This window comes from Leucoraja erinacea, chromosome 31, assembly GCF_028641065.1.
Source record: "Leucoraja erinacea ecotype New England chromosome 31, Leri_hhj_1, whole genome shotgun sequence".
Lineage (NCBI taxonomy): Eukaryota > Metazoa > Chordata > Chondrichthyes > Rajiformes > Rajidae > Leucoraja > Leucoraja erinaceus.
This window is the reverse complement of record NC_073407.1, coordinates 20,874,697-20,895,943: the sequence shown is the minus strand read 5'-3', so window position 1 is coordinate 20,895,943 and position 21,247 is coordinate 20,874,697. Positions and strand designations below refer to the sequence as shown.

Genomic DNA, 21,247 nt, shown 5'->3' with positions numbered 1-21,247 from the left:
TGTGGGTGGGTGTGTGTGTGTCAGGTCACGGGAAAGAGAAACAGAATTACATTGGAAACAATCAGGCCAATTGTCCCAACCCAAAACCCATTCCCTCCACAGATGCTGCCCGACTTCATTGAACCATCATCAGTGAATCTCATTGTCCTGTTTTGGGACAGATGACAATAAAACACTCTTGACTATTGACCCGTTGTGTTTTGTTTTTGGAAACGTCCAATTACTTTCTCACCTTCCACAGGTGCTGCCTGAACTGCTGAATTTTCTGTTTGGTGTCAGCTTGCCAGCATGATCTCCAGGTTTTTCTCTGCATTTGGAGATATGGGGATGTCACAGTGAAAGGCTTAATCAAATAAGCGTCTCCCTGCCATCCCTCCCTTGCTCTTCCGTTCTACTGTAACCGTGAGCTACCGAAGTTCACCGTGACTGAACTCCTTCAAGCCACAGGGTCCAACCCAAAGAGGGAACAAGTACTTGCATCGTGCAGTGTCTTTAACAAAACAGAACTTCCCAGTGAGCTGCTGAAGAGCACAAGTGGGTTAACATACGATGAGCGTTTGTAGGCACTGGGCCTGCACTCGCTGGAGTTTAGAAGGATGAGGGTGGAACCTCATTGAAACTTACTGAATAGTGAAAGGCCTGGATAGAGTGGATGTGGAGAGGATGTTTCCATCAGTGGGAGTGTCCAGGACCAGAGGCTGCAGCCTCAGAATTAAAGGACGTACCTTTAGAAAGGAGATGAGGAGGAATTTCTTTAGTCAGAGGGTGGTGAATCTGTGGAATTCATTGCTGTGGAGGCCGTCAATGGACATTTTCAAGGTGGAGATTGACAAATTCTTGACTAGTAAGTGTGACAGGGGTTATGGGGAGAAGGCAGGAGAATGGGGTTGAGAGGGAAAGATAGATCAGCCACGATTGAATGGTGGGGTAGACTTGATGGGCCGAATGGATGCTAGGACCGACGCCAGGCCACAGCAGGAGATACCATTGTCCAAACTCCTGAACACTCTCCAGGAGTGGCTGGAGGGAGGGAGAGTGGCAGGGACGTTTAGGGAGGGGATTCTCAAGCTGAAGTTATTGGCAACTGAAAGCATTGCTGTCATCTGTGAACCGATTAAAACCAGGAGTGATCAAGGCCAACTGTGATTAATGCAGAAATCTTGGAAGGTTATAAAAATGCTGGAGAATAGCTCATAAAAAAAATAGGAAGGGATGAGACACGCATGAATTTGAAAACAAGGTCGTGAACTTTTACATTGATGCCTGCAGGCAATAAGTTAACGGGTTTGGGCGTGAGGTGGGACAGGGGTCGTGGGGGTTGCAGGGTGCAGCGTGCCACAGTGTCACAACACTGCGCTTCTTCTGTACATGCTGACGAGGCTGTTGTGCCGAGTTCTCTGCCACAGAAGGCAGTGGAGGCCAATTCACTGGATGTTTTCAAGAGTGAGTCAGATTTAGCTCTTACTCGGGCTAAAGGAATCGAGGGATATGGGGGTGGGGGGGAGCAGGAACGGGGTAGTGATTTTAGATCAGCCACATTGAATGGCGGTGCTGACCCGAAGGGCCGAATGGCACCTATTTTTCTATGTTTTTATTGGTTCTCCGGTCACTTCACCCTTAGAGGTGTCTGCCCACTCCCTCATGAACCCCACCCGGCCCTTGGCCTCCACATACACACCCATGCCGCCACTCCCAATGTAGCAGCTTTGGAGAATGCAGGCGTGTTAACACGTCTCACCCACCCCTGCAGTCAGACACAAGCGGCAGCAGCCAAACAAGCTGTTCCTCGGAACTAGCTGCACTACATCACGGGCGCTCTGCTCCCTACTTCGCCCACAGATCTCCCCCAAACTCGCTGGAGTTCTGCTAACTTTCATAAATTACCCACGGATCCTGAGGAATGACATCAGAGGAATTTGAATCCTCCAGCATTGTTGGAAACTCTCCAGGGACGCGGGCAAGTCCACACTGACTGTCTCAGATTCCTGAGATGTAATTTCCTGTTCTGTTTTTCTTCTGGAATTGTGAAGTCAATCAGACAAAGTTTATCCCGACTTGGGTCGATTCCTGGAAATATGAAGGGAGGAATTGCAATTGCCGCTGACTCGTGAATGTTAACGTCGCCCTGCCTTAAACTAACGCAGAATTCACCTCCACACTACACTTGAAATTTAAAACAATTGCTGGCAATTACTCTGCGGGTCACGCAGCATCTGTGGAGAGAGAGAAACAACAAAACAGGCAACGCTTCAAGTCAGTGAGTGGTCTCTTGTCAGGATTGTAACTAGTGTAACAGAACCACAATTCAGCTTTGTTATCGTTGGGTATTGGTCCAGCTTTGAAGTGGAGCTGGCAGCTGGCTATTTGACTTGGACTGTAACTAGAGGAATAAATGGCAAACTAACATCAAGGCTGCGGTGACTCTGGAGATTAAAAGAACCATTTATTAGCACAGAGCACAGATCCCGTCAACAGTAGTCCAAGTGGATCCCGCCGTTCCGTAAGGGAAGCGTCTCGCTGGGATTTACCCGGTCCGTGACAGGGAACACGGTCCCGAGCTGTGGAGGAGAGGGTGCAGGGTGGAGGCGAGAGGGAACTGGAGGGGCAGCTGGGGAGGAGGGCAGTGATGGGGGGGGGGGGGGGGGGGGGGAGGGGGGTTGTAACAGAAAGGGGGGAAGGAGGCGGGTTGGAGCGGATGGGGGGAAGGAAAGGAAAACAAAAACAAAGAAAAGAAGAGGGGGGAGGAGTGAAGACATGGTAGATGTTTGGGGTAGAGGGAGAGAGGGAGGGAGGGAGGGAGGGAGGAGGGAGAGAGGGAGGGGGAGAGAGAGAGAGAGGGAGGGAGAGAGAGAGAGAGGGAGGGAGAGAGAGAGAGGGAGAGGAGAGAGAGAGAGAGAGAGAGGGAGGGAGAGAGAGAGGGAGAGAGAGGAGAGAGGGAGGGAGAGAGAGGGAGGGAGGGAGGGAGAGAGAGAGAGGAGAGAGAGGGAGAGAGAGGGAGAGAGAGAGAGAGGGAGGGAGAGAGAGGGGGGGAGAGAGGGAGAGAGAGAGAGAGAGAGAGAGGGAGAGAGAGAGAGAGAGAGAGAGAGAGGGAGAGAGAGGGAGGAGAGAGGGAGAGGGAGAGAGGGAGAGAGGGAGAGGGAGAGGAGAGACGGGGGAAGAGGGAGAGACAAAAGGGGGGATGTGGAAACAACAATAAGGAAGAAAAAGGGAATCTGTATGTTTAAGAAGGAACTGCAGATGCTGGAAAATCGAAGGTAGACAATGCTGGAGAAACTCAGCGGGTGCAGCAGCATCTATGGAGCGAAGGAAATAGGCAACGTTTCGGGCCGAAACCCCTTCCTCAGACTCAGTATCATAGTCCAATGAGATGTGTGTAATTGTTTCTCAGGATGTTTCTGGCACAAGTAGCGATGGATCAAAGGCGTTAAAGTCCAGACCCTCTCCTGCGTGTCTGCTTTCTGTCTGGCTCCTGCCAGTGCTCAAGGGATTGGTCTTATATTTAATAGTTAGGCCGTCACTGGATATTTTTTCCCTCGATAATGATTTTTTGGGAATCTTTATCAAAGTCCAAGAGTTATTAAAATCTTCGGTCCAAGAGAAGGATTGCCAAGTAAAACAAGAGAGAGAGAGAAAGTGAATGAGAGAGAGAGGGAGAGAGAGGCCCAGATGCAGATGGAACAAAGAGGTAACAATGCACTCCAGCCGGGCAACTTGCTTGAAACGTGGATGGTACCAGCAGGTAAAATTATTACTGGATAAGCATTTTTTTTATATGTCACCTCTCGCGTGCAGCAGATTAATCAAAACAGCCCAATGTGTTTATACCGAAGATAGAATCAAAATGCTGGAGTAACTCAGGAAGCATCTCTGGAGAGAAGGAATGGGTGACGTTTTGGGTCGAGACCCTTCTTCAGACTGTGAGAGTCGAGGGAGAGGGAGACCAGAGATATGGAAGGGTGAGGTGTTTATAGATTGGAACACAGAACAGTACAGCACAGGAACAGGCCCTTCAGCCCAACTGAACTAATGCTGTTCCTTTGCCCCGGCTTCACTGAAACCCCTAACCCAAGCAAGGTGCAGACGGCATTGTACACTGTGCTAATACACACTGTGCTATAGGTTATTGTGCTAATACACACTCATGCCTACTATGTTCTGTGTGCTAAAGCAAAGCAAGAATTTCATTGTCCTTTCAGGGACACATGAGAATAAAACTCTCTTGAACGGTACAACTCAAGAACAGGCCCTTCGGCCCATAATGTCTGTGCCGATTATGATGCCAAGTTAAACTAATCTCTGCGTGCTTGTGATCCACACCCCTCCATACTCTGTGTATCCATTAAAACGCCTCTTAAACAAGGCTGGAAGCCCCTTTCACATCTGCTTCCACCACCACCCTTGCACAGAACTTTGCCCCTCTCACCTTATAGCTGTGCCCTCTAGTGTTTGGCATTCCCACACTGGGAAACAATTCTGACTGTCTAACCTAGCTATGCCTCCCGTAATTTGATATACTTCTATGGAATTCTCTGCCACAGAATGTAGTTGAGGCCAGTTCATTTAAGAGGGAGTTAGATGTGGCCCTTGTGGCTAAAAGGGATCAGGGGGTATGGAGAAAAGGCAGGGATGGGATACTGAGTTGGATGATCAGCCATGGTCATATTGAATGGCGGTGCAGGCTGGAAGGGCCGAATGGCCTACTCCTGCACCTATTTTCTATGTTTCTATAAGGTCTCCTCTCCACCCAAAACCTTCCAGAGATAACAAAGTAAGTTTGTTCAACCTCGCTATGTTTGCTTGAGTGTTTATGCATATTTTAAAATTGAACCCTGAACTCTCGGTGACTAGACCCCTTCCCCGGGCAGTAACTTCCTCCTGCTTTAAGGTCCTGCTCTTGCGTGGCTCCATTTGGGCCTCTTGAACATCCAGATATTCCTGCTGCACCAATCTTCAGTTACCTGGGACCCAAGCCTGGGATTCCCTCCCTTTCCCACCTCTTGGCTGAGATACATCAATGAAGAAAGATAGACAGACAGACAGACAGACAGACAGACAGACAGACAGAATGAAGACAGACATGAAAACAGGCCCTTCAGCCCACCGAGTCCATCGATCACCCATTCACACTAGTCCCATGTTATCCTACTTTCGCATCCACTCCCTACACACTAAGGGTAATTTTACAGAGGGCCAATTAACCTAAAAACCCACACGTCTGGGATGAGGGAGGAAGCCGGAGCACCTGGAGGAAACCACACAGTCACACGGAGAACATGCACTCCCCACACAAACAGGACCCAAGGTCAGGATCAAATCCAGGTCTCTCGCAGTAGAAGAATAGGATAAATATATAGAATGATATCCAAATGATCAACGATACATAAGATCTGTGTCTCTCAGAGCAGTTTACAATATAATATTTAAACATTATTGATTCAACAGATTTGTTTTTCAAACAGTTAAACATGACATGCATAAATTCATTGCAAAGTAACGCTGTATACGTATCATCCTTGCTTCACCCTATGTTTGCAGCATGGGGCAAAGTATTTTTAAGTTGTGATGATACTTTGACCCAAGCCACAAGCATTGATCTTTCACCTCTGGGTTTAAGGCTGAAGCTCAGGCTGGGCTGCACAGACCTGTGTGTGCCTCTGTCAGGCCTTTGATGAACATAGTTTTATTTCATGTTCCATATGGCCAAAGATCAGAAAGAAAATGATCAGAAGTTTTAATAAATTCGATAATGAGAAAATGCTTTCTCTAGTAAGTGAGTTCAAAGATGACAGATATAAAATAATTGTCCACAAGTCGCAGACAGGATTATAGGTTCCTTCACAGAGGGCTGTTATTCATCTGACAGGGTGTTGGAATCACCCCTTGAAGATGATTCGTGGAGAGGGGAATGGGGTAGAAGCGACGAGGGTGGGTAGTTTGTGAATGCAAAATCTCTCTCTTGTTTCTCAATGTCATAGAGTCATCCAGTACGAGGGCAGGCCCTTCGGCCCACTGAATCAATACTAACCATCAGCACCCATTTGCACTCATCCTACTTCACATTTTGTCGGCCATAGGAGCAGAATTAGGCCATTCAGCCCATCGATATTCATTCTATATCCTATTCATTCTCGCCAGATGGCCCTCAACACATCCCAGATTGTATCATTCGCATGCGCACGGGGCTGTTTACAGTAGCCAATAAACCTGCTGATCCGTGGGTCCCTGGGAGGAAACTGGAGAACTCAGCAATACGTAGCACATGCAAACTCCAGACAGACAGCAGCAGCGCTCCTTGGAGCCACACCAGTCATACCAACTCTGTTGCTCTTACGACTGTGGTGTGGTGAAGCAGAGGCACCTGCAGGTACAAGGCCAGAGGGCCACTGGTGCCCATGGAAGCCAAACCCTGGTGAGAAGCTGTGCAAGGGGAGGGTGCATCTTGCTGCATTTGGAGGGAGCTGGAGCTGTGGGCAACTCTTGCCCCATGCCCCAATATATTGTAGCTGCTCTAACGGTGATGACTTGGACTGGGGTCCAAGGATGAATGGGGTCGGGAAAAAGAGACAATTGGACAGAAGCTCAGTAACTAATTAACCTGTAGACTCCAATATACCTCACTGGGAAACATCCAGAGTAACATTTGCAATCATCCCACGACACACTGAGCAACAGGTAACTCCTGCTGCCTGTCCGTGTATCCAAGGAGATGTGAGTGAGTATACGATGTGTAAAGGAGTAACCAGGTCAGGCAGCATCTTTAGTTTTTGTTTAGAGACACAGAGTGGCAACAGGACCTTTGGCCCACCGTGTCCATGCCGACCAGCGATGCCCGCACACTTAGCACTGTCCCACACACAAGGGACAATTTACAATTTTACCGAAGCCAATAAAACCTGCATGTTTTCGGAGTGTGGGAGGAAACTGGAGCGCCCGGAGAAAACCCAAGCGCGGAGAGAAGGTGCAAACTCCATACAGACAGCACCCATAGTCGGGATCGAACCCGGGTATCGGGCGTTGTAAGGCAGCAGCTCTACCGCTGTTCCACGGTGCAGCCCTCTCCCGAAAACAAGGATGTCAATGTTCCCCATGAACTATCCAGTGCCCTCTTGTGTATTAAACAGCATCTGCGGTTCCTTGTTCTTACAACCTGAATCACTTGGTAGATGGCTTGTTTGGAGCTGGAACATATTGAAGTCATGTTGTGGCCAGCTTGTTGTCCTGAGTCAGAGTGCACATCACCTTGGGTCTGTGTGTCTTGGCCTCGTTGTCCAAGATTAGGGTCAGACGTTGCCCGGGATAGCCGAGTCCCAAGTGCTTTGTCTCATGTCGGGGAGTTCCAAGCAGGTTATCCTGGGTCAGGATGTGGCTAGCATGTTGCCCTAGGTTGGATAGTCCTGGGCAGGCTGGTCTGGATCCATGTCCCGGGTCAGAATGTACTGTACGTTATCCTGGATGAGAGAGTGTGCCGAGCACACTGACCTGGGTTAGAACGTGTCCCATGTCAGAATGTTCCCAGCACTTGCCTTTGTCCCAGGCCAGCCCGGGATCAGTTGATGGGGGTGACGTGGCTCCTCTGGAGGCTGAACTCCTTGGCCTTCAGCCGTAGGTTGGCAATGCTGTTCGCCATGGTCACTCCTGGACTGCTGCCACTCGATCCGTTCGAAGTGTAAGATGGCACCGGGCTGTAAACATACAGAACAATTGTTGTGTGTGTTTGCTCGTTCATGCGTGTATGTGTGTGTACATGTGCATGCACATTTGCGTGGGCATGTGCGTGTTTGTTCTGTGCGTGTGTGTGCGTTCATTTCCGTGTGCGCACATGTGCGTGTGTGCATGTGTGTGTGCATGCATGTGTGTATGTGTGTGTGCGTGTGTGCGTGCGTGTGTGTATGTATGTGTGTGTGCATGCATGTGTGTATGTGCGTGTGTGTGTGTGCGCGTGTGTGTCCGTGCGTGTGTGCGTGCGTGTGTGTGCGTGCGTGCGTGCGAGTGTGCGCGTGTGTGTGTGTGTGTGTGCGAGTGTGCGCATGTGAGTGTGAGTGCAGATACATGTCTGTGTCTGTGGAAGTTGGATGGATGAGGGGAGGGCAGGTTTTTCAAAATCTCTCCTGATTAGTGAAGACAAAAGAGAATGCAGATGCTGGGATCTGGAACAAGGACCAGATGCTGGAATAACTCCATGGTCAAACAGCATCTGAGGAGGCAGAGAAACGGTCAACAATTCCAGTCAAGCCCTGCATCAGAGTGAGACGAGGGATGATTGCCAGTATATGTGGGTGGGTGGGAGGGGATAGAGACCAGTGGGTGATAGCCTGAACTAGAGGGGGAGGGGATGATGGGCAGGTGGAATCTGTCGGGGGAGGAGGATGGCAGAGATGAACGAAATGAGACAAGATGGATGTGTGAAGAGGAACATGAGGCTAAGGGCTACCTGAAGTTGGAAAGTTCAATGTACAAACCACTCAGTACCAGCTGCCCAAGTCTTAAGAAGGGTCTCGACCCGAAACATCACCCATCCCTTCCCTCCAGAGATGTTGCCCGTCCCACTGAGTTACTCCAGCACCTTGTGTCTATCTTCGAGATATGGGGTATTGTTCCGCCATTTTGCGTTTGGCCTCTCTCTGGCGATGGACGAGGCCGAAACGGACGTGTGGGGTGAGAGAGTGTGATGGACAGTTACAATGACCTGTGATGGCGAGCGGGGGGAGGGGGGAGGGGGGCTGCAGCCGTGGGTGTTCCCGCTGCGCCGTTACCTGTAGGAAGAGTTGCCCGACCACGAGAGAAACTCTGCGCCCAGGGACGGTTGCCGGGGGGCGACCGGCTGCTCGACTGCAGCTTCCGTGCCGTAGGATTTGAGGAGCGACACCGTCCTGCTGGCCAACGAGGCCCGTTCGTTCCGCCGAAACTTGGCTCGCCGATTCTGAAACCAGACCTGCGGGAGTAACGGGGGCGGCGAGGGGGTGAGAGGTGGGAGCTGCGTTCTGTCAACCAGTTTCATATCAACCCGGCCTTAGTATCACAATCGGCAGCAACAGTTTCTGAGCCAAATCCACACGACTCTTAAAACATAAGAACACGGAGCGGAGAACATAGACTATGAACATAGAACAAAACAGCACAAGATTAAGCCTAAAGGGCCTGTCCCACCAGCGTGCGACTCCATTCGGCAAGCGCGACCTAACCAGAAGCAGGGGCCGCGCGGAGATCGAGTGAGTGACGTGAAGTTCCAGCAAAGTCCGCGGGAAGTCCGCGCGTGACGTACGGCGTTGAGACGCTGCGGGCCGGCAGGCTGTTGCCGCGCGGAATTTTTGAACACGGTCAGTTTTTCGGAGCCCCCCGCGCGATGTCGGGACCAGCTCCGCACAACTCCACACGGCTCAGGCGATCGAAGTGGGACCGGCCCCACGAGGCCGTTACGGCTCAAGCGACTACGTTAGGCCGCGCTTGGAGTCGCTTGGGTCGCGCTTGCCGCATGGAGTCGCATGCTGGTGGGACAGACTCTTTACAATCCATAATCTCTACGCCCAACATAATGCCAAGTTACACTCTCCTCCTCTGTCTGCACGTGATCCATATCCCCCCCTACACCTCACGTTCCACTGAAGTAAGTTTTCAGAAGTATCTTGAAGGAGCAGGGGTGAGATGGAGAGTTTTAGAAAGGAGATGCCCAAGGTCTGGGCCAAAGCAGCTGAATCTGGTGCGTTGGAAATGGTGGATTGGCGGGGCCGAGACATTTACAATAGTCCTGGGGCTGGACGAGGTGACTGAGATGGTGCAGCTATGGAGGGATCTGGATGCAGACAGATACTGGATAAATCGAAGGTACACAAAAATGCTGGAGAAAGTCAGCGGGTGCAGCAGCATCTATGGAGTGAAGGAAAAAGGCAACGTTTCGGGACGAAACCCGTAAGGGTTTCGGCCCGAAACGTTGCCTATTTCCTGAAATGGTTCCTATTCAGCCCGAAACTTTGCCTGTTTCCTTCGCTCCATAGGTGCTGCTGCTGCACCCGCTGAATTTCTCCAGCATTTTTGTGTACCTTCGACAGAGATCTATTCTCTGCTGTGTCTGTCCAACGTTCCATCACAGATCTCCTGTGGATCGGGCAGCGACGTGAAAGAAACTCACAAGGTTTGGCAAAGGGAAAGGTTTGAGTTCCACGTTCCGATGCGCTGCACAAGCTACGGAAGGGGACGGGGGCAAGTCAATACATCAGGTGAAGAATTTGCTGCCTTAAGGTGGAAGCCAACAGTATTGAATTTAAGGGAGGCTTGAAAATAGTCAAGGCAGGAGGAGAGGAGAGGAGAGGAGAAGATGGGGATGGAGTCCATGTACCGCATCAACCCCGGCACGCTCCCACCCTCTGTATGTCGATCCCATGCACGATTGGCACTGCGTTGGTGCTTTGTCCCGACCTGCACTCTCGCCTCGCTCAGGTTGACTCTCCTGGCCAGCTCCTCCCGGACAAATGCATCCGGATAATGCGTTCGCTCGAAGACCCTCTCCAGCGCCTGGAGTTGTGAGCTGTTAAACGTGGTCCTGTTCCTCCTCTGCTTCTTCCTCTCTTTCTGGAGATCTGCGTTTAGAATGCGTCGCACAACTGCAGGGGGCGGGAGAGAGGGGAGGAGGAGAAGGGTTACAACATGGCATCATCCCCCACACAGGTAAAGAGCAAGTGTGGGTGTGTGCGCGTGCGTGCGTGCGTGCGTGCAGTGTGTGTGTGTGTAGGACCCGTACCCCAGTGAGGGTCAGTGTGTGTGTGTGTGTGTGTGTGTGTGTGTGTGTGTGTGTGTGTGTGTGTGTGTGTGTGTGTGTGTGTGTGTGTGTGTGTGTGTGTGTGTGTGTGTGTGTGTGTGTGTGTGGTGACCCGTACCCCAGTGAGGGTCAGTGTGTGTGTGTGAGTGTGTGTGTGTGCGTGCGTTGCGTGAATACCCCAGTGAGGGTCAGTGTGTGTGTGGTGGTGTGTGTGTGTGTGTGTGTGTGTGTAAGTGAGGTGTGTGTGTGTGTGTGTGTGTGTGTGTGTGTGTGTGTGTGTGTGTGTGTGTGTGTGTGTGTGTGTGGGAGTGGTGGCAATGTTCTGTCCAAATGGTCTCCTTTTTGGGCTGAAATATGAAGAATGAGTGGGCGTTCCTAGTGTAGAATTCTTCAGCTTATGTCCACGAGTCCCAAATGAATGGAACAGGGAACTCTGTGAAAACATCTTTACATCCAAGTTTCTACTTCAAAAATATATCAAACTCTGCCATTTGAAATGAACCCAATATGATTATATTTCTGAAGTATCTAATCGAGCATACAATCCATGGATTCCAAGGCTTCGATTATGGGAAGCTGTTCCACAAACTATGGTTATATTGCGAGGAACATAGACAGCTAAAGGAATATCTGATTGAAGTTAAATGGAACCAGCAGGTGAGATTGAGAGATCCTGATGGGGGAATCTAAGGCTGATCCATGCTAGCTGAATTTTAGAGCTGAATCTCTCAGGGTGAAGTCAGGAAACGTTGCTCTGGGCAAAAGGTGCTGGAAGTCTGGAGGTTACCTGCAAATGGTGACCGATGCCAAGCCACACCTTACATGCTCTTTGTACCTTTCCATATCTCCAGTCTCCCTCTCCCCTGGCTCTGTCTGAAGTAAGGTCTCGACCTGAAACGTCACCCATTCCTTCTCTCCAGAGATGCTGCCTGTCCCGCTGAGTTACTCCAGCATTTTGTGTCTGTCTTCGGTGTAAACCAGCATCTGCAGTTCCTTCCTACACACCAAACCTTGGCTCCCTTATTATGCCCCTGTCCCACTTAGGAAGCCTGAACGGAAACCTCTGAAGACTTTGCGCCCCACCCAAGGTTTCCGTGCGGTTCCCGGAGGTTGCAGGTGGTTGCCGGAGGTTGCAGGTAGTGAAAGCAGGTAGGGAGACTGACAAAAACCTCCGGGAACCTCACGGAGACCTTGGATAGGGCGCAAAGTCTCCAGAAGTTTCCGTTCAGGTTTCCTAAGTGGGACAGGGTCATTACTCTGCCTCCTTCTTACTTTTTAAACGATTCATTCTTGTACAAGTCCCATTAGCCGATTAGCTACCTTGATCCAGCCCTGACAAGATTTATACTGAAGAAAGCACCCCACCCAACAGGTCACCCCTCCGTGTCCTGCAGAGGTGCTGCCCGATCTTTTGAGTCACTCCAGCACTTTGCGTTCAACGCAAGAACCCGGCACCTGCAATTCCGTGTGTGTCCTGTCAACGTTTTATAGGGTGTCGGGAGGAACTGCAGATGCTGGTTTAAACCGAAGATAGACACAAAAAAGCTGGAGAAACTCAGCGGGTCAGGCAGCATCTCTGGAGAGAAGGAATGGGTGACGTTTCGGGTCGAGACCCTTCTTCAGAATTTTTGAATCGCTCTCCTTCATGTTCAACTCTCTCCTTGCCCTTTTCCCTCCATGTTTGCTCCAACAGATCTCTCCAAATCTGAATGTTTAACAAGGAACTTCAGATGCTGGAAGAAATCGAAGGTAGACAAAAATGCTGGAGAAACTCAGCGGGTGAGGCAGCATCTATGGAGCGAAGGAATAGGTGACGTTTCGGGTCGAGACCCGAAACGTCACCTATTCCTTCGCTCCATAGATGCTGCCTCACCCGCTGAGTTTCTCCAGCATTTTTGTTTATCTCCAAATCCGAGGTAGGTTTCTGTGCTTTCTCAGTACAGACCCCTTGCGTTTAATTGTTTCCCCTCTGGCAGCTTTACCTTCAGCCGCCTGAGATCGTAAATTCCTTCTAAAAACCTCTCCACCCACCTCCCTCTCTCCATTGTTAAGATGCTCTTTAAAACCTCTCCCTTTGTACTCTATAACGTTGTCAGTATGCAAAACGAAGAATCTCACTGTGACATAAAGTTTCATTCATTCAATAGACAATAGGTGCAGGAGTAGGCCATTCAGCCCTTCGAGCCAGCACCACCAATCATTGTGATCATGGCTGATCATCCCCAATCAGTTCCTGCCTTCTCCCCATATCCCCTGACTCCGCTATCTTTAAGAGCCCTCTCTAGCTCTCTCTTGAAAGCATCCAGAGAACCTGCCTCCACCGCCCTCTGAGGCAGAGATTTCCACAGAGTCAACACTCTCTGTGAGAAAAAGTGTTTCCTCGTCTCCGTTCTAAATGGCTCACTCCTTATTCTTAAACTGTGGCCCCTGGTTCTGGACTCCCCCAACATCGGGAACATGTTTCCTGCCTCTAGCGTGTCCAAGGCCTTAACAATCTTATATGTTTCAATGAGATCCCCTCTCATCCTTCTAAACTCCAGAGTGTACAAGCCCAGCTTCTCCATTCTCTCAGCATATGACAGTCCCGCCATCCCGGGAATTAACCTTGTAAACCTACGCTGCACTCCCTCAATAGCAAGCATGTCCTTCCTCAAATTAGGGGACCAAAACTGCACACAATTCATTAATCCTTTGACCAAACATTTGGGTCATTTTCACCAGGTTGTGTCACTTTTGTCTGGCCATACCTTGTTAATGCGATGTACATCATTCAGCTCACAGTTGTAAACCCAGGGATCAATGAACCCTGATTGGGATTTCAATTTATTTTTGTAAAATAATAATATTTTGAACCCCTGATGTAAATCCCGGCTGACAAGAATTACAGTCAATGCAAACGAGGCCTTAGTTCTCTGGCCCAGACAAGGAGAGGTTTTTTTCCCTTGTGCTTCACAAACCAAAGTGTTTTCAATTAAGGATTGCGAGATTTGCCAAAGTTTTGACTCACACTTTCGGCCTTGTTTTCCAATTAAAATATCTTTGGCTGCCTTGCTCTCATTAGCCGGGATACACGTTCAATCAGGAGCTGGACCTGAGCTTGGGCCTTGATTAACACATGTCCTGCTGTCTACAACAGACTCAGCAGGTTCGATGTTGCTACTGTCTAGCAGGCATGTTCCCTTTGATTTGAATTGAATGCACTGTTTTTGCTTTCTTTTCCCCCTACTCTAGGAAAGAGAGCACGGATGGATCAAAGCGTGCACTGCTAGAGGGGCAGCAGTGACTGCATGCAGGACAGGGTGGGCGCTATCTTGGTGGGGGGAAGGGAAGATCGGAGGGTTAGTAATGAGGGAGCATTTCACACTCAGAGAGGCAATACTGGTGCAGTTCACCATTGGCAAAGGGGCGATTCCCAAGGTGCTCTCCTGGTGCAGAGGTAGGTGTGAGCTCACACTGCTGGTGTTGGGGTAGTTGTGAGTCCACACACTCCTCTGGGGCAGGGGTGGGTGTGAGCTCACACTTCTGGTATATGGGTAGTTGTGAGTTCCCTCTGGTGCAGGGGCAGGTGTAAGTTCATTGCTGGTGCAGGGGTAGTTGTGAGCCTACACTTCCAGTGCAATGGTAGGTGCGAGTTCACACTCCAACAGTGCAGGAGCAGGTGTGAATTCACACTTCTCTGGTGCAGGGTTAGGTGTGAGTTCACACACCATCAGTGAAGGTGGGGATAGCCCTCTCACCCAGATATAGGGCAATATTCCCACTCATTTAACCAGATCACCCAATGGTAACCACACTGTTATGTGCGGGACGCAAGGAATGGCAGATGCTGGAATCTTGAGCAAAACACAAAGTGCTGGAATAACACAGCGGGTCAGGCAGCATCTGTGGAGAACATGGATAGATGATCTTTCAGGTCGGGCAGGTACTGTAAAAGTATTCAAAAGACACGTAGACAGGTACGTGGAAGGACGTGGCCATTCGCGGGCAAATGGGACCATCTAAGATGGGGCATCTTGGCCAGTATGGACGAGTTGGATCGAAGGGCCTGTTTCCGTGCTGTCTGACTCTGTGACTCCCATCAATAGTGACAAACAGAAATTGCTCGTTCTCCTCTGGGGGAGGGGTGGGTGTGCATTGTGGGCCTTCTCCATCCCCCCCCCCCCCACCTCACCTCCTCACCTCCAAATAAAGCCCCCCCCAATGTGAGTCCCTCATCAGCTGCCCATCATTGACCACCTCACTGCCTTACAGATCGGCTTAACTAGAGGGGCAGCACCTTGTATTCTGTCTGGGTGGTCTACAATCCAATGGTATGTAATCCAGTTTCAGCCACCCCCCAACTGTCCCTTTATCTCTCTTTCTCATCTACTCTCACACAACCCCTTCTATCCAATCTCCCCCATATCTGTAGTTCCCCCACCCCCCCCTCCCCACCCCACCCTAGCCAATCCCCACCCCCCCATCCACCTCCCCCCCCCCACCCCCCCCATCCACCCACCCCCCCACTTCTCTTGTTGGCATGGATCACTGTAAACACCACAATTAGCTGGTATCATAACACTGATATTCAAAGGAATAGAACTCAGACCACGCTACCCGCCTTCAAACTGAATCCCTCACTCAGGGATGAATCTGCTGATTCTCGGTCTGCATGTCTCCAAGACCAATATTCCGTTCTGAGTCTCGGTGCCCAGACGCGAGTGTTATTACTCCACAGGGAGGTTAACCAGAGCTTTATATAACAGTATCCAAACTTCCGCCTCTTTTGTATTCCAACCCGAGGCCAACATACCATTGGCCATGAAATTATTATTTTTTAATACCTTCTACCAGCCTACGTCTCGAGAATGAATAATATTAATTTGAAAAAAAAAACTCCCTGTGCCACAAGGGTTCTGGTGGAGTTCCTGGCATTTGTCACACAGTGGGATCGACAAGTAAGACTTTAGTCGGCACAGCCTGCTAAATACAGAATTAAGTTTAATTCCACACTGTTGAAATAAACCTTCCCTCCCATTCGGCTGAAAGTTTTCTTTCGGTAAAATAATGGACTTTATTGAGTGGAATGAATCCATTTGATCTGCAGCGTTCGTTAACTTGTATCTCCATTGTGCTGATGATCAAATGACCTCCTTCCGAGTGATATTTACTCTGCGAGTCCATGTGAACATTGAGCGTTTCAGCAGAACACCAGGACGGCTGTTTCCTCAGCATCGGTTCAGCGTTTACCATTCCAGCTGCACTCCATGGGAAACAGGAGATGGAGCAGAGAGAGGACGGGCAAACAGGGGAAGGGATGGGAAAGGGAGGCAATAACTGGAGAGAGACAGACAGACAGAAAGACAAGGAAATGCATGCACAAAGTTCAGAGAGAAAGTTATGTAGAAATGGATAGATGTAGATAACGAGGCATGAGGTTGATTGACAGTAAGCAGGAGATGAGGAACCACCATCTGAAGGGGAATTAGCTTCACGGATCAGTTTTAAGGTGAGGGGGGACATTGAGGGCAAGTTATTTTACACAGGATGGTGGGTACCTGGAACGTGCAGCCGGGGATATTGGAGGCAGATACAATAGTGGTGACCAAGAGACGTTTAGATAGGCATGTGATGTGCAGGGAATGGGCGGGTATGGATCGTGTGCAGGCAGATAAGAGTTGGTCTTGGCATCATGTACGGCACAGGTGTTATGGGCTGAAGTGTTTGATCCTGTGCTGTACTGTTCTATGTTCTAAGGTACTAACTGGTTGGGGGCATGAGTAGAGGAAGTGGGTGAGTGGTAATCAAACAAAGGGTGACTCTGCAGGAGGCCAGGGACACGGGCCGATGGGAAAACAAATTGAGATGGGGGAGGGTGAGAGACTGGAGGCGAGACTGGCAGACTGTGGGAGGGAGAGTGATAGACAAGGGGAGAGTGATAGATGGGGGTGAGAAAACAACAGAGACAGACAGAGGAGAGTGATAGCCTCAGGGAGAGGATGGAGGGTGATGCATCGAGAGTGGCAGGCTTGGGGGAAGGGTACAGAATGGGGGGAGAGTGAAAGGGACAGGGGGGACGGGGGAGAGGGGAGAGACGGGGGAGAGGGCGAGACTGGGGGGAGAGGGACAGGCTTGGGGGGGGGGAGAGTGAGAGATTAGGAGGACAGTGACCAACTCAGGGGAGAAAGCGATAGACTGGGAGGAGGGAGAGTGACAGGTTGGGGTAGAGAGAATGCAAGATGGGGGGGGGCAATGACATACTTGTAGGTGGAGAGTGGCTGACTTGTAGGTGGCAAGAGTAACTGGCAGGAGAGGGAGAGAGACAGACGGTGGGACAGGATCTATTTCATCATGATCCCAGTGTTACTTTATGCAAGTTAAAAATGCACAAATATTTTATATTGTTTTGAAGGTTTTAATAACTTTCAAAACCCCGGTTTGTAAATATTCCATATGCTGACGAGTTCAAATATCCGGGGTCAACTGTTCAGCTAGATGCGCGGTTAGTTGAGAAACTGAATCATCAAATAATATCAGCATGGGCAATGTGGAATTTGGCAGAGAGGGCCACTTGTGTTGAGTCAGGTTTGGTGAAACTGCAAAGAAAGTTTAAAACACATGTGTGCATGCAGCAACTTTGTACGGAGTGAAGATCTGGCCTCTGTTCAGTTCAGTTTATTGTCACGTGTACTGAGGTACAGTGAAAAGCTTTTGTTGTCTGCTATCCAGTCAGCAGAAAGACAAGACATGATTACAATCGAGCCATATACAGTATATGGATACATGATAAGGGAATAACGTTTAGTGCAAGGTAAAGCCAGCAAAGTCCGATCAAGGATAGTCCGAGAATCACCAATGAGGTAGATAGTGGTTCAACACTGCTCTCTGGATGTGTAGGATGATTCATTTGCCTGATAACAGCTGGGAAGAAACTGCCCCTGAATCTGGAGGTGTGCGTTTTCACACTTCTATACCTTTTGCCTGATGGGAGAGGGGAGAAGAGGGAGTGGCCGGGGTGTGACTCGCTGGAGAAACTTCAAGCAAGGATACCGAGTTAGATGGAGGTGAGAATGCTTCAGGAAAGAATGATGAACAGAGAACACGCACAGTGGTTTGTGGTGTCGTCCAGGCATCTGTTAAAGTGCTGGAGAGCCGGCCAGCTTTGTGTAGACGGGATGAAAGTATCTGTTCAAAAAGAAATGACCAAAATGGCACTCACTGAAGATGAGAAGCAGTGCGATGGTGGAGACAGAGTTGGAAGCTGAGATGGAAGAGAGTACACATAACTGATGCCAGAACAGCAACTTTACTAAGACAGCACAAGAGAGGAACATGTTGAAAGCTGTTGAATGGTGTGATTCTAAACCTCCAGAAACATGGCTGTGAGTTTTTGAAACTTAAAACTCTGTAAAGTTTGGACACGGACTTTCCACGAAGTAGAATCTATCTTAATTATAACCATCGGGCCACACAGCCCAAAAAATAAAATGATGAGGGATGGAAATTCTCTCTCCCCATTCTGTTACTTTCTCCGCCAGACTTGTCCCTCTCCCACAGTACATCAGTCTCCCTCTTTCCCATCTGTTCCTCTCTCCCCTGAGGCGATCGTTCTCCTCTGCATGTTGCTCTCTCCCCCCCATATAAAATCCTGGCATATTGAAGGTTTATACCAGGGGTGGGGGACCTGAGGCCTTAAGGCCACATGTGGCCTTCTAGGCCATTAAGTGCGGCCTTCTGAATGAATCCAAATTTTGCAGAACAAATCCTTTTATTTTTGTTAATATGCTTTTGTTTGTCTTTTATGATTTTAATTTTAATCTTAAAATGAACGTATTTAAAATACTAAAAGAGTAAAAGAAAATTCAACAAAATAATCCTCCCCGACCGACAGCCACAATTAAGACATTAGAAAGTCGTGAGGGCTATTTTAACAATATAATGTACATTTTGAAGTATATCAAATTGAAGTTTCTTGGATGCGGCCTTTTTAGATTACAGCTAACTTAATGCAGCATTCCAACATGAAAAGGTTCCCCACCCCTCCACCTCGGCCCTGCAATAGTTTAGCACCATTCCTTACACCTTTATCCAGGTTGTTATGAATTAAAGGACCCTAAATGCGTCTGAATTCAGTGGGAGATTTCAAGGGGTAGATTATACTGTGGGTCTGCTTGAGATTAGGGGACGAACCGTCAGACTAACCCAAAGGCAACTGTGAACCATGTGGAATTTTAACCAGAATTTGAAAGGTTCACGGCCACTTGCACTGATCCCTGCTTTTTACCCTAATCTACTCTCTCTTCCCGAGCCTGCTCCAGCACTTGATAATAGCCCGGCTGAATCCCCCTTCATCCCTGTCTGCCCACAGCCACCATTACTGATATTAACTTTTAATTGCAGATACATGATTTAACACAGCTGCCGGTGGATTTGAAGCCACGTTCTTGCCTCATGATCCCGACCAGTGCAGTGAGATAGCAGTGCGCTGTTGGACCCGGGGGTGGATAGGTACATGGATAGAGGGACAGGGGGACACGTTAGCAGGAAGTGGGTACAGGGGCAAGTCTGAGTCACCAATCTTCCTCAATAACAAACAAATCAGAAAAAAATAAAATTGCAGTGTCTGGAGAGTGAAACAAATTCTAGGAAATATATTGAGGTCACCGGATTGCTTAAGATTAGTATTTTGACTCCAATGAAAGGCATATTTTTGACCCTGGAGCATAACCACGCAGAACTAAAAGACAGAGTTGTTGGATGGAATTATTCGACCCCAATTGTTGACAGGAGATAGGGAACTGCAAATGCTGGAATCTTGAGCAAAACACAAAATGCTGGAGGAACTCTGGGGCAGGGTTGGGGGGGGGGCAGGCGAGGTGTTTTGGGGTCGGGACCCTTTCTTCAGACTCTTGCACACAGTTCTACGTCGGAATTCAGGCGCAGTAGTAAGCCACTCGGCCCTTCGAGCCTATTCTGTCCCTTGACAAGACCGTGGCTGGCGTGATTGTAAACTCTGCATTCCTCTCCTCCAGTGACCTTTCGCCTCCTTGCTTATCAAGTGTTTATCTACCTCTATATGTTTAAGAAAAAACATTCCAAGGCTCTGCTTGTGCCGCGCTTCGATGCAGAGCCTTTACCCAAGTCTCAGTATCCTCGGGGAGAATAGACAGTCGTCTGGTCGCTTTCATAATTGGGAGAAGACCCCTGATCCATAAACTGTGACCCCCCCCCCCCTCCCCCCCTCCCCACTCACAGGAGAACCCCCCCCCCCTCACCCCCACCCCACAGCCTGTCAAACCCCCTCAGCGTCTCACACTGATCCGCCAGCATATTAATCTACAAACACCCAGGAACCACTTCCAATTGAAATGATAGTTCCCATGTTAGAATTACAAATTGCAGGAGTAACTCAGCGGGCCAGGCAGCGTCTCTGGGGAGAAGGAATGGGAGACCCTTCTTCAGACCTCAGTCACCCATTCCTTTTCTCCAGAGACTCTGCCTGAGCCGCTGGATTACTCCAGCACTTTGTATCTATCTTCGGTTTAAACCATCACCTGCAGTTCCTTGCTACCTAATACATTTGTAATTCTTTAGCAAAACACAAAGTGCTGGAGGAACTCAGAGGGGATGGACAGGCGATGGATGGTTCAGGTTGGGACCCTTCTTCAGATTCCCTTATTATTGGGATCCTTCTTGCTTACATAATTGGCCCTGTAGTTACCGGGTGGGCTCGGGGTAGGTTTCACGCCGCCCCCTGTTCTTGTCCCCGGCCAGTCCCGAGCCCTAAACAACCCCCTCCCCTCCCAGCCATCACTCACTCACTCACTCATTCACTCACCGTTCTGCCGAGCCGCCTCGCCTCCGCCGCCGAGCCCGGGCTGATCTCTCGTCCTCCGGCCGCTCTCCCTCGCCCCCCTGGTCGGCTCCGTGCAGCCGTCCATGCCCGGCGCCTCTCCCAGATCCAGCAGATGACTGACCGAGAAACTCTTTCTGTGCTGAACGGCCTCCGGCGTCCCCAGCCCGGCCGGACACAGAGAGCCCGGTTTGTCCATCGGTTTGAACAGATCACCCTCCACCTCCCCTCCCCTCCCCTCCCCTCCCCACACCAACCCGGCCCCGACCCCGGCCCGTGGTCGCCACAGATCCACTCCCTCCACTCCCCACTACTCTCCACAACTTTTGTCCCGCTGCGGAACTCTCCCCACTTCTTGCTGACGGATACGAAAAGAAATCTTTCAGGAGTTTTGTCAGTTGTTGCCGCCCACTCCCCCCACGGACTCTTACACAACTCCGCCGCCCACTCTAACCTCTGCCGTGACTCAGCGGGGGCTAACGTTGTCTTCACATCCCTCCTCTCTCTCCCCACCCTCCCTTCCCTCTCTCCCCTCCCCTCCTTCTTCCTCCCCCTTTCCTCTCTCCTCCTTCCCTCTCTCCTTCATTCGCTCCTCCCTCCCTCTCCCCCACCCCCTTCTCCCCCCCACCCTCCCTCTCCCCCACCCCCCTCTCCCCCCCCCC

General features: G+C 50.0%; 1 protein-coding gene across 1 annotated transcript; it reads right to left on the bottom strand.

The window, feature by feature from the left end:
• Positions 1 to 5,388: 5,388 nt before the first annotated feature.
• LOC129712081 (paired mesoderm homeobox protein 2-like) lies at positions 5,389 to 20,823 on the bottom strand. Its single transcript, XM_055660261.1, has 4 exons — positions 20,571 to 20,823; positions 10,414 to 10,598; positions 8,754 to 8,932; positions 5,389 to 7,682 (listed from the first exon to the last, which is right to left on the bottom strand). The coding sequence occupies exons 1-4, from the start codon at positions 20,782 to 20,784 to the stop codon at positions 7,547 to 7,549; spliced, it is 714 nt and encodes a 237-aa protein (XP_055516236.1). The 5' UTR covers positions 20,785 to 20,823; the 3' UTR covers positions 5,389 to 7,546.
• Positions 20,824 to 21,247: the final 424 nt, after the last annotated feature.